At 40.1% G+C, this 22,972-nt stretch overlaps 1 protein-coding gene across 13 annotated transcripts in view; it reads right to left on the bottom strand.

Moving 5' to 3' along the window:
• The window catches only part of LOC126427402 (zinc finger protein 43-like), a 147,607-nt gene that overhangs the window by 33,357 nt on the left and 91,278 nt on the right, over positions 1–22,972 (bottom strand). For 8 of the 13 annotated variants that reach the window (XM_050089764.1, XM_050089762.1, XM_050089763.1 and 5 more), the window contains one exon: positions 6,504–6,541. In XM_050089764.1, coding sequence (XP_049945721.1) covers positions 6,504–6,541 — 38 coding nt within the window. Of the gene's footprint in view, positions 1–2,289; positions 6,465–6,503; positions 6,542–19,306; positions 19,446–22,972 lie in introns of those variants that run through there. The other 5 variants (XM_050089767.1, XM_050089770.1, XM_050089768.1 and 2 more) reach the window with 3 other exon arrangements.

Here is a 22,972-nt window from a genome sequence, read left to right as displayed (position 1 = left end):
TGTCTTCAGTCAGTCTTCCAGGGCGACCTCCAACTGGTGGTACGTGCTTCGAAGATCCAAGGTCGTGAAGTACCGACACTGACCCAAATTATCCAGAGTTTCAGTGATATTAGGCATTGGGTATGCATCCGATACAGTTTTTTGATTCAGGAAACGATAATCACAACAAAAACGATATGCCTTGACCCCATCAGGTGATTTTTTACCCACTCTTACGACACGAGCGGACCTGGGACTACTACTGGTTTCTATTATCCCATCCCTAAGCTGTTGATTAATAAATTCTTCCATGACAGTCTGTACGCTTTTTGGAACACGATATGGAAGTTTATGAACCGGTGCTTCATTCCCAGTGGGGATGTAATGCTGAACTAACGGTGTGGCGGGCAGTGGACCATTAGAATTAAATAACTGTTTATGTTTCGTAAAAAGGTTTTCCATGACTTCTCTGTCTTGCCCTTCTAAATGTGCTACTTTACCCCTCAGTGCGGGCCAGCTGACAGACTCTCCCGGCATTGTGTAATCTGCTGCAAAATCCTTATCCAGTTCATCTTCCCCTATTATCTCCAGATTCGCTATTGCAGTACCCCGTGCTAATTGCACCTCTTCAAGGCCAAAATTATTAATACTAACAGGCACAACCTTTTTTCCTTTTATCTCCCGCATGTAGGACATGCTACTGCACGTAAAACACTTCATTTTATCCAACAGCTCATTCTCAGACAAGGGTTCAACGACACACAACGAATTAACAGACAAGCTAGCTCCAACATCTGCCCAGATTATTTTCCCTGTACCCTTCAGTATAGTATCGCACGAGTTAACCCTAAGGGACCTTGTACGCAGTTTAGGTGGCCCACCCGATGTCTGGGCAGTTCCTTGCGACAGTAATGGTTTTTCGGCCACAGAACCTAGGCAAAATTGTATTCTGTCCAGTTCTACTGTACGCTGTGGGTTAACTTTTGCGTGATGCACAACCTGGAAATCCAGTCCCAGTATGACATCATAGCTGCTGCCAACAACTGGAAGAACTTTTACCTTCACCTGGAAGTTCCTCATTTCCACTCTGAAGTTTAACATCACTGATCCGAGTGACTCCACTTGTCCCCCACCCACTCCACTTAACGCCCAGCATGGTGGTTTTAATTATACTTTACTGAGTACACTTCTACTCGCCACGGATACCTGAGACCCGGTATCCAATAAAAATTTGCACGGTCTGCCCCTCACCCTGCCGGTCAGAAAAAAATCGGCCACTGATTCTGCACTAGCATTAATCCCTACCGGGGGTGTTGCACAGTGGACACACCACCCCTACCCCATTTAACTGAGGGAGGTGAGGCCCACCTTCCGGTTTCCTATCATGTTTCTGCCAGGACCCATTGCAATTACGCTCCCGATGACCCCAACGTCTGCATTTCCTGCACTGCACTTCCTTGCAATCGCGTCTAATGTGTCCCATCCAACCACATCTGAAACATTTTATTTCTGCATTAAATACTGCTTTCCTGGCTCGTGTCTTTGATACTGCTTCAACTTCCTCTAAAGCCACAGCAATTCCGACTGCCTCATTGAGAGTCTTAGGGAACTCCATCCTAATCTTGCGGGGGGTTTCGGGTTGTATTCCCCACAAAAATGCGTCTAGTGCCCTCTGCTCAGCTTCCTGCTGAATGGCTTCATTAACCCTATCGGAATGCGTTAGCTCACAGGTTTTAACATTAATTTTTCGAACTCGATGTACAAAAGCTTCTATTGATTCCCCATTCCTTTGATACATTCTATTCAATTGTTCCCGATAATATCTATACGTATTTTTCCTCTGATACCTTTCCAGCAACCCTTTTTTGAATACTTCAATCCCTTAATTCTTCATGGCATGTAACGTATGCTCTGGCATCCCCAGTTACTTTCAACTTAGCCACATGCATGAGTGTTTCTGCACCCCAAAATTTCCCAATTTAGCAGCCGTCCTGAGGTTCTCAAAAAAAATCATAACATCCTCCCCAGCTTTTCCCAAGAAAGGGGTGACCAAAGACGCAGTGTTAGTGTCAAGAATTATTGCATTAACAAGAAACCGTTCTTTGCTCACTTCTTTAGACCGAGCAAGCTCTATCTCTAATTCCGGCATTCGCTCAATTAGCTGCTGAATAGCCATCTCGGCTGACAGACTGCTCCGTCACTACCAGCTATCGAATCTAGACTACAGTAAGCCCAGAAAGAAGAACAGGGAAGGAAGACTGACTATGCCACAGGTTCAGACAAACCACCAAACGAAAAACTGGCACTTACTTATCATGTTGCAGGAGTTGCTGATCCATTGTTGCCCTTCTCAGGTGCCACATATCCTCGTCGATTACCAGCCACAATTTCCTCAAAGTCCAAGGAGAAGACCACTAGTGTCACCAATTCTAACAGGAGTGTGTGATGCACAGGTTGCCCGACTAACACCACTTGTAATAGGACGATCGGAGCGGGTGATGTGGTCAGGGTTGTAGGACATGGCTGGGCAGAAGAAGGTGGCTGTTTTTAGCAATCTTCCTATTTATTGTTGGTTCTTCCAATACATTTTCTGGTAACTCAGCCCCACCGCTCGTGTCGTGGTAGAGACGTGCTGATGCACGCAGTCCGGGGAACGCGATGCCACACTGTCGGCAGCTGTGCAGGCGGTAGGAGGTCAGCGGCATGAGGCCCGGCCCAGCTCACCCCACTGCAGACGCGGCGGCTAGCGACAGCAACCGAATGCCCAATCAGTCGAACCGAATGCCAGCGCCCACCTCTGATGACCTTAAATAGTGCAGGCCGCCGCTGAATTCGCCAGTTACACAGCGGCGTGTTTATTAGAAGGTTCTCGATGAGTTGGCTAACGCAACCGTGCCACACACAGCCCACACCTGCATAATTCTGCTAATGCTGCGTTCCGATGGCTGCTGCACACGTACACACATACCAACACTCATTTCAAAACTGCGTCACCTGCATAACGCATTGGCCAGCCTTCATCCATCGTTTGCTGTGAGGCTGGCGCGTCGTGCACTGAAACAAACTAAATCAAAATTTCGCACCGTATTTCCTAAAAATAACTCCCTTGTCCTCTACACATGGGAGGAAGGCACCGTTATAGTTGGTGGGGCTTGAAATCTCTTTAAAATAGCTGTCCGAGGTGTTGGAGATATCATGGGAGTTGACATCATGGTCATACCAGGAATTGGGGAATCAAGTTTGGTCCCAGAGAGCCGATGAATGTTTCTCCACACAACAGAAGAGGGAGTGAAACTTAAAATACCTAATAAACGACATCCAGGTAGGTTTTTTAGTATCCCAAAACATGTGACAACACTGCACACACCTCTCTTCATAATTAATATAACTCACCATCATAGGATGTGCTTCAGTGAAACACGTCGCTGCATGCCTCAGTCTACCAGGGACCAGGACATGCTACAGTCAACTTGAAGTACATGGCATGGACCATTCTGCAGCAGTAAGGATAAGTTTTGGAAGATACTTTACCTGGTCATCACAGCTGTGTAAAGGGGGATGAGTAAGGCCTCCAGTCAGCCTTAGAAAACTGCTAATTGGCTCTGCACTCAGGTGGGGTAAGAATCTGAATAGACAGCACACAGAAATTGATCATTTGAGTATGTGTCAGAGGGAATGGGCCATTCGAGATGACGGGCAAGCTGGACAGTGCAGAACAAGAGGTCTAAATGGTAATAAATGTGCATGGAATCTGAAAGGAACATGGCTGTTTCACTGGTATGAGAGAGTATTCAGGACGTCAGCTAAGACGAAACCTCTTTGACAGGTTCTCCTAGAGCCCCAAAGCAGATGGTGGGCATTAAACTAACTAAGCAGCAAAAAGGAGTGAGGGAGCTGACCAATGAGCTGGACCAAGTCCAACTTGGTAACAGCAAATCACGGAGGAGTGTAGATGTTACAAAAGAGAAAAGGTGAAATGAGGAACAAAAGTGCAGACTGCCGTAGCTAGCAGTCAAGTGTTCGATGATATTGATGACCAACATGGCTCCCCCATGAGGTGGAATGCTGTCTGTGGGGGAAAGGTGAAAGTGAACCAGAAGAAACATGACAGGTCAAAGGGGTTGTGAGGACAATTTTTATTCTTGGAAGCAGAAAAAAACTGACACTGCAATTCCAAGAACAGCTTTAATTCCTGTTGGCTCAATCTAATGCCACAAATGTTCCATTGGAGAAGTCATAATGGAGATTGGGGAGGAGGGAACAAATGAAGGTTAGTCACCTTGGTATCTGCTGAGTGCCCGTCTTCAAAAATTCACTGCTACAGGGGCAGAGGCTGGAGAATCCTGTTCCATGAGATCTACAAACATATTGGCATTCTCCCTGAGCCATCCTGTGAATTCCATGGCAGAAAACTGGTAGGCAGTGGGCACCAGCAAAATGGAGGTCAGGCAGGTGAGTGTATATATGCCAACACCACTGAAGAGGATCTCCTAGTCAAGGAAGGTGAAGACTGTTTGTTTTTGTATGATTTCTTAGAACTTTCTGGTTGCCAGATAAATATGTTTTTTAGCTGTACAAAGTCTTTGCGGGAGTATTGCTTTTGTCCTTTCAGATTGACAGTTGTCTAACAGGTTATTTCACCACCAGGGCAAAGATCAGATGGCTTGTTGCACAACTGTAGGAGGAGATGGGGATGCTACTGTGACCTGGGTGACTTCACTACTGCAATACTGAAATTGTGGTCGCAAGTCTGGGTGGGCATATCCTCCATTATGCATAGCATAGCAAAAACGGTACTGTAAATGCGAATCATAAAATTCACAGATTTTGACTAGCTAACAACTGTGAGTGACAAAGTGGAGTTTGATGTCATTCACTCAGATCTCCTATATGGCTCACTCGTTAAGACACATGGGAAATTCATGGGATTACAATTGATACAGCAGAGAGGAGGAGGAAATTGCTACCTTCGTGAGCATCTTTGCCAAGAGTAACACATTTGGCCATGTTTCGACAGGATACGTGTTTTATTATAATGTTGACACTTGTAGGAACTCATCTGGTTTGGAATGTAAGGTTGGACTGTGATGACTTCATAGCCTGCCTTAATCTTTGAGGCAAACAATACTCGAGCAAACGGTAGAAAAAGAATGCATGTGGGCATTAAGTTTGCATCCATCTTTTTCATTACTCAATGGGCTGCAGTGATGCCATGATGAGAAAGATGACTGTGGACTTCTCCCTCAGTGAGGCCATCAAGCATCAGAATGTAAAGAACACCATGTGAAGAGTTCAGTGTAAGATGGTTCTCCACACGAACGGGATAGCTCTGGATATGTGATGCTGTAAGCAGTTGAGCTTGAGAATCACAATACGTCTTCAGAAGCAAAGTTGCATTACATACATGAGAATAGGATGTCACAGGGCCTACAACTGCAACACCACCTTTCACAGTAATGCACACATTAATTGTAGCAAAGGACAGACCACCTGCAGTACATGATACCATGAGGAACCGAGGCGCAGTTGGGAGGGTCTTCAAATCTTTAGCCTCATTCTGTTTATGTTTAGTAGACATGCACTAAGATGGTGAGCCACTGCAAAAAAAAAACTCCATGATTGCCAACATCTACAATGGCATGCTCCTTCCAACTGGGGGGGGGGGGGGGGGCGCACACTCAGAGGGGGGATTCACCCACCGTAAATGACTGTTCACACCTCAGGTCACACCTCCCAAACTCCTGACAGAGGGACCAATTGGGATTTCGGAAGGTAACAGCTTAGGCAGTTACCCCTCTCTAGGCATGGACTGTATCAGAGTGTATGTGCGAACCCTACCTGTTGACCAGGAGCTGGGAATTATGCATTACCTTGTCACCTGTAATGTGTCTCATGAATGGGCCAGCCTTCAGCCTTCAGGAACACACCGGGACGAAGGAGAAACAAAGAGAATGAGGATTCACCAGTTAAGTCTTCACAACCTTACTGAAAGTGGCACCAGATACATAACATTCTTCTTGATGGTGGCCTGTACACTGTCACCACTACGAGCTTGTGTGCTTCCTGAGCACCAATGTGGCACAGCATTGAAAGAGCTGTTCAACACTATATTCATTAATCGGGAAGGCCAGGAATCAGCTCCAATTTTTGGATATATACCCACTCACCCTTCCTTCTTACTTTTCTACTGCAGTATATTAGCTTGTGCTCATCAAGATGAATCTGTTGAATTTCAGTGATTTTCATGCAACATTCCACATTCAGCCCAATACAGGTGCTGACATTCCACCTGAACTTTTGTTTTCCTGTATGGATATTAGACATTCGCTCTACATATTTAGGAACAGTGACATAATGATTGTTGCAGAGAATAGCATTGCTGACCATACTGCCTTGTAATGTTGTTGCTTATCAGTAATACTGAATAATTACAGTAGTGCATTTTATATCTGAAGAACTATCACAATTAATAAATAAAAATTTATATTACTCAAAAAGTTCTGCAATGAATTATGAAAACTTACCTTGCACTATCATGTGTGTATCTTGTTGAGGTTTCCACCTGAAACATTTCAAGAAATGTAAAGTGATTTACAAATGATGAGACAGTAAATAAATACCATTATACTAACACGCACCAACATGTGATTGGTCCACAAAATGCTGTAGGTGAGGCTTGAAAATATCATTAGAGGAGACATGATAAAAGTGTTGCAGTTACTGAAAGAGATTTGTAGTAAGAATTCACTCTTCATTTTCTCCCTTTGTCTTCAGTACTGTATATAACAATACAAGCCAGTAATTGAGTTGTAATCATACTTCCTCCAGCACTTCACAAAGAAAAGTGACCGAAAAATCTTTAATCTGCCATGCACTTGCACCTTGGGTGAAATTTTCGTTTACTTTTTCGTATTATGAAAACTGCCATTCACTGACAGTTGAATCGATCATCAGAAGTGACACATTTGATCCTTTGTGCTCTGGGCAGCCCAGACCAACTTGTAGAGGTGAGGAGTGACTTCTAAACCCAACCTTAAGTTCACATCCAAAACTACATACAGGCTTTGACCATTAAATATAGAAACATTAATAAATATTGGCAAACTCTAAATACTTTCAGGCATTGTAAATGGACAAGTTAAAGTTGGCACAACAAAGTAGTACATTCACAGATGAAGAAATACCACGTTCAGAGAACTGTAGATTCTTCGCACAGAACACAGGGAAAAAAATTCATGAAACTACTCCAGGACTGTATTCATAAATGGCAAATCTATGTTGCAATTGGTACCAAATTTTTCCATTACCTCCAGAAAGACTCTCTCTCTGCAATAATTCAATATGTAAAATAGAGGTACACAATCATCAATTTAATTAAATTTTTTATCCTCAAACTGGTACAGAATGGAGGCGAGAACATTTTCTGCCTAAACTGCTATTAAACGTATTTATTCACAACTGGAATTACGACTTATGCCATTCTCAAGTGAGAGCTTACTATGAACTAAGTCAAAGCCATTAAATGTAACATCTGGCGCATGGGGAGTGGAAATTAAGCTGTGCAGTATGACATGACTTTGATGGAAATTATTACATGAAGTACTACTATTGTATAGGCATACAGGTGACAAAGACACTTGTCTTATAATGAATATGGAATTTGTAAACATGGTTGACACAAAGAAAGTGTTCTCAAACGGAATTACAAAGCATTCCTATGTCACACTGAGCTATTACTTGAGAATCGTACAGCTGCCAAATTCACAATTTTGAATAAATACATTCTGTAACAGTCCAGGGAGAATTTTTTTCATTTATAAACGTCTGCCTCACTGTGGATGTAAGAAAAAAGGAAAAATGATAAAAAAAAGACATTTAGCAAAATTGTTAGCAGCGAACACCCCCACCCCCACATACGCCACCAAAAAGATATGAAGTCAACAATAACATGATTTGGGAATATCAGATAGCTTATGTGCCAATAGCAAAGCACAATTCCAAAAATATGATTAATTTCAGAGTCAGACATAGATACCTGTTGACATTGACCATTACCACTGAATAATAAAAGTAAGATTCCCGGCGTAGAATAACTGATAACTATGTTCACAGAAGATTCAAAGAAATTCCATGAAAATTCAAGTAGGAAGCAACTGCAGAAATTCTAAAATGCAAGATATATCAGAGATAGCTATGAAGGGAAAATGATAGGACTAAAGGAGCAAAATACTATTGGAATACATTTGTAAAATTTTAGAAGCAAGACTGCTTTTATTCAATATTCTTAAAGAATCTGAAATACAGAAGACAACACGAGTCCTATTAAATGAACTACAGTCTCATTTGAGATATGAACAGACTTTCCCCAAGGCAATGGACTAACACCATTCTTCTTTCATACCATACTTGAACAAGTGAACACTGAACAGATGGAGCAGTTGTCAGAATCTAATACCAGAAGTTGAATACTACTTAGAAAATGGATAATGTCAAAATTGTCTGTTCAAATTTTGTAGATAACTTAGCAATACTGACAATGTAGAGAAAGCACAAAACAGATAGGAAGAGAAACAGTAGGAAAATCATTACTACTCATCTCCTCTGATAAGAAGTGGTGAAGCAGTAATGGCTAACAGGACTGCAACATCCCAATCAAATATGAAGTATGGGAGTAACAGGGGAAGACAAATTTAAGTATCTAGGAGAAGTCATGTAGCCAAAACTCCGACTTTCAAGGCAGTCATTTGGCCAGAATACATATCTGTTTCACAAATACTAATTTTAGAATCAACAAAAGATAGTGACATTACCATAAAAGAAAAGATATTTGGAAACAGAACACCAGCAAAAACATTTAAATTCATAAGCAATACAGAAGTATAGATAAATATGTAGGAAAATAACTGGAGACAAAATTTGGCAAAGAAGGCTAATGAGTCTCAGCATACTGAAAAGAAAAACTGTGCAGCAGAAGTGCACAAAAACCTATAAGGAACTTGTATAAATAAGCAAGAAATTGAATCAAGCTAAATAAAGAAAGATAATTGAGTTGATAAATTCTCCGTAGCAAAATAGTTCCAAGAAGACAAGATAGTAACTGGACATCAGGTGAGTGGAAAGAAAGAAAGAAGAAGAAGAAAGAAAGAAAGAAAGAAAGAAAGAAAGAAGTGTACAGATGAAGTAGTAGCATAAAAAAATGTAAAACCTTAGCTGGCCTGTATTGGAGCAGGACAAAAAAAAATTTTTTTTGTTCCACTCTTGCAACACCTTATCAGGAAGGCATAGTGATGGTGTATGTATTCCAAACAAATTATAGCAAGGAGGTCAAAGAGTCTCTGCAAATATGCTGACAACAGTATTCGGAGTATTTTGTTAAGCTACAGCAGTGCTCATAAATATTTTTGAGTTGCATTGTTATGCTGTCAGTACTGCTTGCAAGCAGTCACAAAAGAAAAACACATGGAAGTGTCACTCCATAAAGAGCTTCATGCTGCTGTGGTTTCGTATCTAGTGAACGAACAAGATGATACAACAACAATGTAAGTATATATTCCTTTAGCTGAAAATTACATAACTTGCCTTGATGGTATGGTATTCATTAACTACTATTTCTCACACATTCACTACGTGATTGTTTACTTGTAGAGAATTAGAAGCATACCAAAACAGAACACTTGCTTGATTTGAGACAAGCTGTTTTGCTTGTCTTGAAGACTGGGAGGTAGCAGTCTAGTACTGCTATACAATATGGCATATCACAACCACTAACAAGTGTGCACAGTCAATGGCAAGAACAGGAAATAACAATAATCAATGAACAAAGGTCAGGTCATGCTTGAAGAAGACCGAGGAGGAAGGACAGAAATATTTGTAAGCAATCAGTTGCTGCACCACGAGAAACATCTCACCATATTAGGCATGATCTCAAGCAACATCATGAACTATGCTGACAAGTCTATTGTAAAAAGTCACATAATAACAAGTGACCTACCTGATAAATGACAAACCCACTCAAATTCAAAAATTAGGGACAGGATAGAGTTTGGAGGGAAAACTCGAACTTAGAATGCCAAAGACAGGTCTAAGGTGGGGATGTTTCCAGTACAGTCACATTTTAGAAAATAGTATGATTCCATGTAGAAGAAAGAATATGTCAAATAATTGGATACTTCAGTAGGCCAATGATTCTAAACACACCTCTGCCTATTTTCAAAACAATTCTTTTCAGACCAAAAACAAACTTGGTGTGTGCGTAAGCCAAAGCCTGGATCTAAATCCAGCTGAATGCCTCTGATATGCACTGAATTGATGTGTTCATGATAGAAGAACAAGAATCAGTTTGCTGGTATCTTATTGAACCTATGGTCAGAACTCCCAATTGACAAATTACAAAAGCTTGTGGATTCAATGCCAAATTGATGTGCAGCTGTGATCAAAGACCATGGGTATGCACCAAATAGTGATTTGTTCTTCAGATCCCAAAATAGTTTTATTCTTATACGGTAAGACCTACAAATTACTTTTTAGTCAAAAGAATTACATCTATCTTGATGTAACATAACCTTATCCAAACTATATGTAGACTTGTACTAAATAGATTACAATTTCATATTTTTCAATTACTCATGGCAGTTTTTTCTATTATACACTTATGTTTATGTAAGTGAAACTAACGCTTTCTATAAAACATTTTTGAGTGTTACTGTAGTAGAACTGTATTTAGACCCATGGTGACATGAAATGAGCAAATAGTAAACAACAGTGGCAGAGTACAAATAGTTTTGTTCTGCAGATCACTATACACAATCTGATGACCCTCTGGACAGCAGCAACAATCCTTAAGTACATTGTTTTATGTGAGCTCATCAGATCAAATCAAAATGCATTCAAATAAAATAACTACCATATTTTACAGACTGTAAAGTGTACCTTAATTTTCAAGCAATTTTTAATAAAAGTACATTTTTACCACTCTTATCAATAAATTGCAAAGTCAGCCTACAAATTTCTCAGTTTATAAAACCAAAACGACCTTTAAAATCACTGAAATTCAATATCTGGACTTCCCTCTTTTCTCCACATCATTGTCCTCTTTATATGTAAGATGGTCTTCACTACTACTGAGAGCATTACTTATGCCATCCTTCATGTAAGATTTAACTGTGATATTTTCTCTCACCCTAGATCACAACAGCTTTATTGACTGAAACACTTATTTGTTTGTAGATCATTATAAGACCCCCTTTGTCATGATTTCATGTTGAGCTTAATCCGTCATCCATTTGTTCCAATCCTCTTCCATATACACCTTAAATACACTGAAGTGGCACTGAAACTGGTCTAAGCAATCGTATTCAAAGACACAGACATGTAAACAAAGAGAATATGACACTGCAGTCCGCAATACCTATATACGACAAGTGTCTGAACCACCTATTTCTGCTGTGACAACGGCAGGTAATTAAGATTTAATTAAGTCTGAATGTGTTACAGCCAGAGCATGAGCGATGAGGCATAGAATTTCTGAGGTAGCAATGAAGTAGGGATCTTCTCATGTGACCATTTCAAAAGTGCACAGTGAATATCAGTAATCCAGTAAAAAAAAATTTCTTACATCGCTGTGGTCGGAAAAAGATTCTGCAAGAATGGGGCCAACAACAACTGAAGAGAATCATTCAATGTCACAGAAGTGCAATCCTGCAAATTTCTGTAGGTTTCAATGCTGGGCCATCAAAAACTATTAGCATGCAAACCATTCAACAAAACATCACTGATATGGGCTTTTGGAGCCAAAGGTCCACTTGTGCACCTTTGATGACTGCACAACACAAAGTATTACACCTCACCTGCAACTGTCAATACCGACAATGGACTGTTGATGACTGGAAACATGTTGACTGGTCAGACAAATCTAATTTCAAATTGTATTGAGTGGATGGAAGTGTATAGGCATGGAGACAGCCTCATGAATCCATGGACCCTGTTTGTCAGCAGGGTACTGTTCAAGCTGGTGTTGGTTATGCAGTGGTGTTGTGGGGTGTGTGCTGTAGTTGTATGGGACCCCTGATACATCTAGATATGACTGACAAGTGACATGTACATAAGCGTCCTGTCTGATCAGCTGCATCCATTCATGTCCATTGTGCATTCCAACAGAATTGGGCAATTCCAGCAGGACAATGCGACAACCCACACATCCACAACTGCTACAGAGTGGCTCCACGAACACTCATCTGAGAATCACTTCTGCTAGCCTCCTAATTCCCCCAACATTAACATTATTCAGCGTATCTGGGATGCCTTGCAATGTGCTGTTCAGAAAAGATCTCCGGTCCCTTGTACTCTTGGATTTATGGTCAGCCCTGCAAGATTCATGGTGTCAATTCCCCCTCCCTCCCTCCCCCTCCAGCACTACTTCAGACATTAGTTGAGTCCATGGAATGTCATGTTGTGGCACTTCTGCATGCTTACTGGGGTCCTATATGATATTACACAGGTATACTAGCTTCTTTGGCTCTTCAGTGTAGTGTCAACATCAAGAAGTTGCAATTGTGAAGTAAGTCCTCCAGCAATAACAGCGAGATCTGTATTTAACTGACTCAATTTCTCTTTCACAGAATTTTACAAATGACTACTCAAGTGATCTAGCACAAGAAGAGAACTCTTCTTCAATGAAGTGCCTTTCCTTCACTCCAACACACTGTTAATCCATAATTTTGTACCGGCCTCATCCATCCAACCCTTGTCATGTATGTAAACACCTGGGAGTATTTCAGAAGGTTCTGACATTGTTTAAAACTTGAAAATGATCACTGGATTTAGTTCAGTATCTTCAACACAACATGAAAGAACAATAGTGTACTGCATTTTTAATGTTCACTTGTTTTTATGGTTACTGTTTTAGCACCTTTCATGGCAACAATTTTGTTACTTGGCACATCAAGTCCATCATATTCACTATTTAGCTTAGTTCCACAATGATTTTCTTTCCATGTTGTATAATAGTGTGATAAAAAATGAAATTTCGTGTGACGAGGGCCTCCCGTCGGGTAGACTGCCCGTCTGGTGCAAGTCTTTCGATTTGACGCCACTTCGGCAACTTGCGTGTTGATGAGGATGAAATGATGATGATTAGGACAACACAACACCCAGTCCCTGAGCGGAGAAAATTTCCGACCCAGCCAGGAATCGAACCCGTGATGGAATGATAATACTCTCTCTTCACACTCTTATGGCATTTTATATGACGTTTTGGTCTTGGTTCGCACGCAAAGTCCATGACACTTCATAAACCTGTAGCACCAAACATCTTCACCCTTAATATCGGTTAAGCTCCACTGTAGCACTAGCTTACAAGCATATATTTGAGTCATTTTTTTAGCAAATCCAGTACCATTTAGATGGTGTGCTTGAATCCATTTCAATATATAATCATCTAGTTTTGACGATTTTGTATTCAGTCCTCTTTTCTCACATTTGGCCTTCATCGTGTTCTGCAGTTCTTCTTTACTAGCACACCAATAGCGAATTGTTTTTTCTCTGTTGGTGGAGGAATGAAATGCTCCTCAGCTGCTGTGTTTCCACATTCTTCTGCATATGCTAATACTTGCAATTTATAGCCCATATCATATGAATACATTTTATTTTTTCCATTGTGGAACTAGCAACAAAGGAAAATATTCTTCCGTTACCAATAAAATAAATCACTTTCAGTTCAAGTTCACTGGCACTGTAGACTTCAATTATGCATCACAGGGTAGACAGCATTCTTGGTTTGTGATTGCCGGGCAGGAGGGAGACACTGTCAGCAAGTTTATCAAGTTTGTAAATCCCTGTAACTCAAGTTTCTTGCATCGGTGCACTGCTGCTGCCAATTGAATCCAATAGATTTCCTTTTTTTTTGTCATCAGTCTACTGGCTGGTTTGATGCGGCCTGCCACGAATTCCTTTCCTGTGCTAACCTCTTCATCTCAGAGTAGCACTTGCAACCTACGTCCTCAATTATTTGCTTGACGTATTCCAATCTGTCTTCCTCTACAGTTTTTGCCCTCTACAGCTCCCTGTAGTACCATGGAAGTCATTCCCTCACGTCTTAGCAGATGTCCTATCATCCTGTCCCTTCTCCTTATCAGTGTTTTCACACATTCCTTTCCTCTCCGATTCTGCGTAGAACCTCCTCATTCCTTACCTTATCAGTCCACCTAATTTTCAAAATTCGTCTATAGCACCACATCTCAAATGCTTCGATTCTCTTCTGTTCCGGTTTTCCCACAGTCCATGTTTCACTACCATACATAGATTTCCTGCGGCATTGAATATATGGCCATTATTGGGCAACCACGAATTTTGACTCAAATGAATTTTATAATCCCTAATATATGATATCAAGTCTTTGTAAGCAGTGCTGGAAATTAATTTGAACAAATAAAGTAACTGAAAATTTGTCGTGCATTCAAACTTACAAATACTACAAGTAAGATAGAAATGTGAATCTAACATCAAATGCACAGGATTGACAACAAACATTTTCCACTTAACATTGAAACATGAACACCTATACATTTAAAAATTTGTTCTGGTGAACTATGTTCCTCCCAAGCCAAGAGAAATGCCAATAACCTGTTATCTATTGGGGATACTTTCCTGTGAGAAAACGCCGACAACTAACTGTAAGGGAGAATTTAAATTCAGAATCTTACACCTTTTGCACTAGTATCTTTGAAGAATTTTAGGACTTTTCCAAGGTCACTGCTATGATGGCAAGTAGAATTTTTGTCACACATTTAAACATAATCATTAACACATTGACAAACAAAAGATGAATGCGGCCAAAATAGGTGAGGGACAGCAATAAACAAAGATTCAACAAATCAAATATTCTAACTCTGCTGATTGATGTCTCAAGAAATCAGGTGCATAGCCAACAGCTAATTTGTCACTTTCCAGCTATAAAATATTATTCACAAATATGGCATAGAGAAACATTAAAATTGAACTCAACAGTACTATATCAAACTGTGCATCTCAACTTTAGCAGTTTTCCATTAATTAATTTTTATAAACACTAATTACAATAATGCTAAATTGTACTACTGGTAAGCCAAAACTGCCACAAGCATAAACAACAAATCAAACTGTACAGTATATGCATTGTTTTTCTGGAACTCTACTTGATCCAGGGTATCTAAAATTTGACTAAAACTACTCAGTTAATTTGACCAGAGCTAAATATACTCCACAATTCCCTACACCAAAAGACAGCATATTTTACACTACACCCTTACCTTTATCCTTAGTGACTCTGTGTTAGATGCCTTTTGGACAAATTAACTATTATGCAGTGAGATCAAGATATGTCTAGTTCAATTCGTTGTAATTGGAACTTTATATCTGCTACATAGCACCCTAAAGCACCATGTAAATGAGCATGAAATTACGATCTCACCTCACATGACAATTGTTTGTATAGAAATATTTCCTTGTATTTACTTATTATAACAGTTGCATATGATGGTAGTTTATCATGTTTTCACTGAAATTTAATGTAATATTTATCTGAGATTATTTCATAAGGTTCTAAAGTGACCACCATGGGGAGGTGCTTATCTCAAGCCAGGCTTCACAGAATCCCCACTAGAATACCAACTAATCCTGGAGGTACATTGAGGAAGGAGGGTGGGGAATATACAAAGACAGAACATGAGACACTGGAACTGCTCCGCAAAACTTACTTTCCTCAGTATGCTCTAGCTGATAACTTAGATCAGAACATGGCCCCTGAAAGACAATGGTTCTCAGGCACTTGAAGAGAGGACTGAGAATCGGTCAAGGAGTGCATCAATTTCAGGAAAATTCAATGGGCGATGGGAACATTCTTACCGTTCAAGTCACCTGCCCCTGATGGAATCTTTCCAACTCTTTTGAAACAACCAGCAGAGAATCTTGTAAGAGTCTTGTGCAGGTTATTCAGGGTTAGCCTAGCAGCAGGAGTCATTCCCAATGCCTGGAGGGCAGTGAAGGTTGTCTTTATTCCAAAGCCAGGGAGAATTGATCATAACAAGGCCAAGGATATGAGACCAATCAGTCTGTCCTTCATTCTTAAAACATTGAAAAAACTGGTTAATGTACATGTTGGAGAGAAGAGGCTAACTAGGGCTCCTCTGCATTCAAACAAACACACATATGAACCAGGTAAATCATGTGAGACAGCTCTGTCAAATTGCTGGTAGGGTGGAGAAAGCACTTCGCTTTCAAAAAACATCCCTCTGCATCTTCCTGAACATCACGGGGGCCTTTAGTAACATAACCTTTGATTCCATATATGAGCAGCAGAAGTGCATGACCTAGTGACCACTACATGTAGGTCGACTAGTGCCATGCTTAGTGGGAGGAGGGTAGAGGCCACTGTCATGAATGAAAAGATGGTAATTAACAGCACTAGAGTTTGTCCACAAGGAGGATTTTTGTACCCCTTATTGTGGAATCTAATGGTGAATTAAATCATTGAGGAACTAAATTCCAGACAATGCTTTTGCCAAGGATACACAGATGACCTGGTCAGGGTAATACTTGGTAAATTTACTGACACAGTTAGGAATATGGCATAAGGTGTGCTTGACATTGTACAAGACTGGTGCATTAAACAGAATCTAAGGGTTAATCCTAAGAAGAGTGTTGTGGTAGCATTCATGAAGAAGTGTATCCAACACTCAAGTTGGAATCTAAAGCTTTCCATTGAAACTACCTGTGAAGGGAATAGTGAAATATCTAGGATAACCTTAGATGAGAAACTAACATGGACCCCTCACATTAGGAGCATATGCTCTAAAGGAAAAGGTTCTGTAGTGAGTACCAAAAGGGCTTGTGGCAAAAACTGGGGATTAAGCCCCGAGGGTATGCACTGGCTATACACCATGGTGATTAGAGTTAGGATCTCCTACAGGGCCATAGTGTGCTTGAAGAATGTAGAACAGCAGGTTGCAGCTAAGGAGCTTGCTACGGTGGAAAGACTGGCCCGCTTAACCATAACCGGCAGAATTAGCAGCACACCAACCACTGGGATGGAAACCATGCTGGACATGCCTCCACTACACATTTGGGTTAATATGAAGGCAGCAGACTCAAAACTGGTAAAAACTGAATCTCACTGGGATATCCAGACACACACACACACACACACACACACACACACACACACACACACACACACACACACACTAAAGCAGTGAGTGAGGCAAATATAGGAATGGCTGGGGAAATGCCGGTAGACTATATAATAACTCCCAACACCTTCAACAAGCCTTATAAAATAATAATTGGAAGCAGGGAGCAGTGGGAAAAAACATTTTGACAACATACAGGGGACAATGTCTGGTTCACTGGTGGGTGGAAATCGGACCAAGGCAATGGGGCCAGGGTGTACAGGGTTCACCCAAAACTGGAGGACAACATCTCTCTAGGAAAACTGGCCTCGATATTCCAAGCTGCAATTACTGCAATCATGGCATGTGTGGAGGAGAATGTACGTAGGTGCTACAAGGACCGTAGTATCTACATCTATTCAGACAGCCGGGCAACCCTGAAATCATTGGCAGCTCCTCCACCAAGATCTAAGGTGGTTGCAAAATGTCAGCGTTCTAGTGGAGCTACGGGGAAGCAATAGGGTAAACCTAATGTGGGTCCGTAGCCACTTGGGAATCGGTGGCAATGAACAAGCTGACAGATTGGCAAGGATGGGGGGCAAAGACTCCATTTGTTGGACCGGATACTGTCCTGACAATCACCAAGACTATGATCAAACTAGAACTACAGAATTGGCTTAGAAGACAGCACACAGAATACTGGAGCAAGGTCTATAAGCAAAAACATGGGAAGATAATGATGCCAAAGCAGTGTTTTAAAAGAAACTCTAATCCTGGTCTCAAACAGGAATGAGATTAAACTCAAGGTTGGACTGATGACCAGCCACAGGAATTTCAAAAAACACCTACATACATTGGGTACAATGGAAGAAGACCCTAAATGTACCATCTGTGATGAGAGTGAAGAAACCGCATCACACTTAATCTTCGAATGCATGGCATTGGAGACAATGAGACAGAATTTTCAGCACATTGTGTAACAAAGATGTGGTAAAGGGACTCCTTGCACTATGTTATGTCACTGGTCACCTTTACTAGATATACAGGGAGCAATACCGCACAATAAACTGTTTCGGTGCAAGCAGTGGCCTGTTAGACCACAGCTGTTTTAGCTTCCCTGCCAAAATCAAATCAATCATCCTTAGTGAATTTGTGTTTAGGCATTTTTTGACAAATTAACAATTATGCAGTGTGATCTAGAGAGGTCCACTTCAATTGGTATGTGCTACATAGTAACCTCAAACAAAATGTATATGAGGAAAAAAATTATGATCTCATCTGATATGACAAACTTGTTTGTATAGAAATAGGAAATATTTCCTTGTATTTACTTATTTTAACAGTTGCATGATGATGGCAGTTTATCATGTTTTCACTGATATTTAATGTAATATTTATCCAAGAATGTTTGGAAAGCTTCAAAGTGACCAGCATAGGAAGGTACTTATTTCAAGTTGTTTAGTTTCAATAAAAACAATGTACTTTCAATCACTTATTTTAATTTACTTTTGCATGATGTTTTGAAAATGACTAGCATGGTATGGTTTCTTGAGGTTATAAATAAGCCGTGCTGCTGTGCCTCAGTCTTTGGTAATATACTTGTTTCTCACATAGTCTGGGCTAATGAACAGTTACTGCTAAGTCTGGGTAGGTTTTGACAGTAGTTGAACTGAAGTCTCTGGGCAGCCAACCAGTTGTGCCATTTGAACACTCTAAAATTGTATGGATGATAGGATTTTGGCATTTTCTCATTACATTCAATTCATTTATGTTTTTGAGACTGAAGAACTTTCACTTTGCACAACTGACAGTTCTTTTTTTCTGTAGTTTGATGGAAAGTGACACAGCATCACTGATCAATTTATATTAACACATAGTTGAAACTTAGATTTTAGTTCTGATGTCACAGTAGCTTATATAGCTGAGGAATCTGCCAAGTATTCTTAGTCACACAATTTAACTGCATTTAGTATTTAAGCTTCCTATGTAAACCTATATAATTCAAGTTATTGACTATAAGTATGGCCATTTCTATTTTAGTGTCTTACACTGACAGCATAGAGCATTCAGCTTAACTTTGCCACTGTGTTTACATTTCCTTATTTCCTTTCCACTGCATTTAACATCCGTTTAAGTAACTTGTTTATTTATGCATTAACTATTGAAATATATGCGTAACTTTATACTTTTAGATGTTGCTTGACTGACAAAATCTGCAGTAGACAGCTGGTGGTGTTATCAGGGTATATACTCTCAGTGCTGGATGGGCCTGACCTATGCATGGGACTGTAGAGGTACATTCCACCATCAGCTTTGTTCACCAGCCTGAAAACACACCATAGGACCAATTTCAGAACATTAATATTATACATCTTGACTGAATTTTCTCAAGTAAGGGGTCAGCTCACAGAGTCAGTAATGCTATTGGCACACAAACTGAAGATAACAGACAAGGCCAAAATATTCAATTAGCCCTTCCAAATCAATTTCATCATGGAATTTTGTAATGGAGTTTGTCCTTTCAGTACCAGCACCAACATCAAAATGACAGATTTTGAGATGATCAATTTCTGTTGATTTTCTACTGTGTAGCCACTTAATAGAAATAAAGGGCAACTGGATCATATGAGATGGCTGTACAATACTGCTCATATTACACTGAACTTGTTCCTTCTCTAACGGCAGCTTGTCAAATGTCTTAGAGGCCATGAAAGTTTTCTACTAACTAAGTCACCAATCAATCATATTCTCAGTGTCACCTGATAGATGCACATAATCATAGCAAAATGAAGCATGTGCATGAATAATGCTGTATGGCACATTTTGGAGTTTTTAGGAAATCAACAAAAACCATTAATAATATTATAGCAGATATGTACTGTTTGCAGATGCAGACTGTTGAAAGTAGTTGGTTGTGCTTTTTAAAATTGCGCTCAGGATAGATTTTAGAAAATAAATAAGTATTAAAATGGAAAGACAGTGTATAGCAACTAATATACAGCATTACAGCAGATCACTCTCTCTACTGTAATGATACAGTTGCCTAGAATCTGAAAGTTTAGAAAGAAATTTATAACAAGATACAAACTGATATTTATTTTAAACTGATTACTTTGATCTTAAAAAAAGCTATAGAACATGAGTTTGTTATCAAGTTGAGACCCATATCTGGCACATTACACTCAGATGGCACACTGCATATTCTCATAAAATGCCTGTATTTTGATTCCATGTATTTCGTCACATCCAATAGATCACTTTTCTTCTCCATACAAGTTTCAGTACCCCATTGTAAAGCAACCAAAAACCGCAAGGCATCAGAATTTCTTTACTTCACATTCACAACCATGTTTCAAAGTAAAATGTCTTTCACATGAATGAAGCATGCTTATGCCTGAATGATCGTCACTGCATAACTTCAACCAGAGCACACCAGTAATTTTCAAGGCTGGTGGCGTTTTGTGAACCAGCTCAATGGATCCTATGCCCTTGAAGTCTTCCGTCACCTCCTGAAGTCAGTTTTGAATGTTCTACACAGGCCTAAGCACTGACATGCTTCCATTCTAAAGGAGCCAAAATTTTGAGACTTATTTCCTCGATCATTGCAAAGTTCCTGTCACAAGGTAGGAAACTACGACTCAAACACAGAAACTTTTTATGTAGTTCTCCGCAGTACTTGCAGTTGACCAGACAGAAATGAAATGCTAAAACTCTTCAGTTATTGTTCTGCCCAACATGGTGGTCAGACCACATAACTAGTTTGCATTCCACACCTTCTTCAAGCATCACAAATTTAATTGGACAGGAAACTATTTTGGCTGAACCACACCTTGCACCAGATCCATCCAACATGGTTCACGACTTTGGTGCTTAACTAAAACAGTCCAATTGTGGCATTTCCAGATTTTAATAGAGAATTTGTTTTATTATGTGATGCATAAAACCACACACCAGGCTGTGTGTTATCAGAAGAGGTGGAATGTGTAGAACATCCAGTAGCTTACACTCAAGGCAGCTGAATTCTGCAGAATGAAATTATCCCAGAATGGAGAATGAGATGTTAACCTTATTTATAGACTCAAATATTTCAAATTTTATCATTTAGAGTAATAACAGATAATGTGCCATTAAAATGGTTGACATGATGGGCAGCAAGACTAAGCGAATTTGACTTTGAACTTATGCATGAAACTGAGTAAAAGCATGGCAATGCAGATAGCTGAAGCAGAAGAGTAGCAGTATTACATATTACTCAAAATATCAGGGAACTACAAACCCAAGCAGAAGTCTTAGACAGGAAAGTAGTAATGATAAAATGATTGCAGTCCATAGAAGGCAGCGTTTCAGCTAGGAGTAAATTTGTTACAAGAAGGTCAGTATATAAGAGTCCAAGGAAAGCACAGAAGAAACTAACACCAAAGTTGATGCTGGTTTTGGAACCTGAGCACAAAGACTTGCCCATTAATTTTGAGTAAACACACCATCAGTGAGAACTTATGGAAGAAAAGCTTACATTTACATTTCTGTAACAGTAGCAGGGAAACAAGCACAACATAAGTGCTACATAATTTGTACGTAACTCTTTAAGAGGGAAGTAGTGGGGAAATTTGTAAGAGTAAAATCTCAGCAACTGTTATTAACTGCAAAAGACAAAGGAAGATAAGTAGAAATGGAGGAAGCAACATTACAAAAATGCCACTGGGAAAAAAATCACCGTCTGTCTAGGTATGGTAATATGAGTGGAGCAGGATTACTGTACAGTGAATCTGTTAATGGGACAAATGAGGAAAAGGAATGCAATAAAGAAATGGTCAAGCCAGAATTGTACTTTCAGCAGGTCAAGGCACAATGGTTGTACTCTAGCTTTGTCAAGATGGTAGTAACAGCTAGTTGTTTCAAGAAGCAGAGGGGTACATCAGCAAAGAGACTAGAATGGAAAGTACATGCTTTCTCATTAAGTGGAACAACGTGCAACATAATGGGGCCTAATTCTGCCTGTCTGCCATGATATCACAGATAACTCCCTTGAGTATTTCCCAGCTGCATTTGTACTGGGCAGAGGAGCCCATGGAAATACCACCTACCACAAATCTAATCAGCTTGAATCAAACTGTAGGTCCAGAATTAATGTAATCTATAAACACACTGCAGAACCAATAGGAGGGACCAGTCTCCCTGGAAACCTTATTGTAGCATGTAAATTCATATTGTGAAAATCAGCACCTGAAAGAGACAACACCAACTATTGTCATACCAACTACTGCAGTGGCACTTGTTCTGCTGAGCCTGGTGTTCTTTTGGAATATAAAAGACAAAGAACACGACTGAGTTCGGACCCAGCCATAGTTCAGATTACACTGGGTTGGATAACACAAGCATAAAAGAAGCAGAATGAAGCAGAATGCACAGTGATAAAGTATGAAGAATAATAGATTTATTTTTGCTTTTGGGTAGGGAGTATGGAGTTAGAAAAAACTGTGCAAGAAGCATAGTAATGAAGTAAGTTACATGGTGGTTGAGTTCAGGTGTAGGACAAGGGGATCTAAGGAAATGTATAACATTCCTTGAAAGAGTTAAGGTCACTAATTTGTAGAATGATATTTAAGAGGCAAAATAAGGCTGGAAATACTGGTCGCCAGTAGCTCTGGTATAATGGGTATTATGGTTTGGTCAACCCGAGGGACAGAGTCTTGATGAGAAGAAGGCGAATGTAGCATATCGACCATAAATGGTCAAAAAATATGCCAGAGCAGAATTGAGTTGAAACAGAGCCACCTGCAGATGGGTGAGAGTGTTATGAATTACAAAGCAAAACATGGCCTACTTGCTTTGCAAAGCAGAGCCAGCTGGGC

This window comes from Schistocerca serialis, chromosome 11, assembly GCF_023864345.2.
Source record: "Schistocerca serialis cubense isolate TAMUIC-IGC-003099 chromosome 11, iqSchSeri2.2, whole genome shotgun sequence".
NCBI lineage: Eukaryota > Metazoa > Arthropoda > Insecta > Orthoptera > Acrididae > Schistocerca > Schistocerca serialis.
Note: the sequence above shows the minus strand (reverse complement) of the source record. Positions and strands in the feature narration are given on the sequence as shown.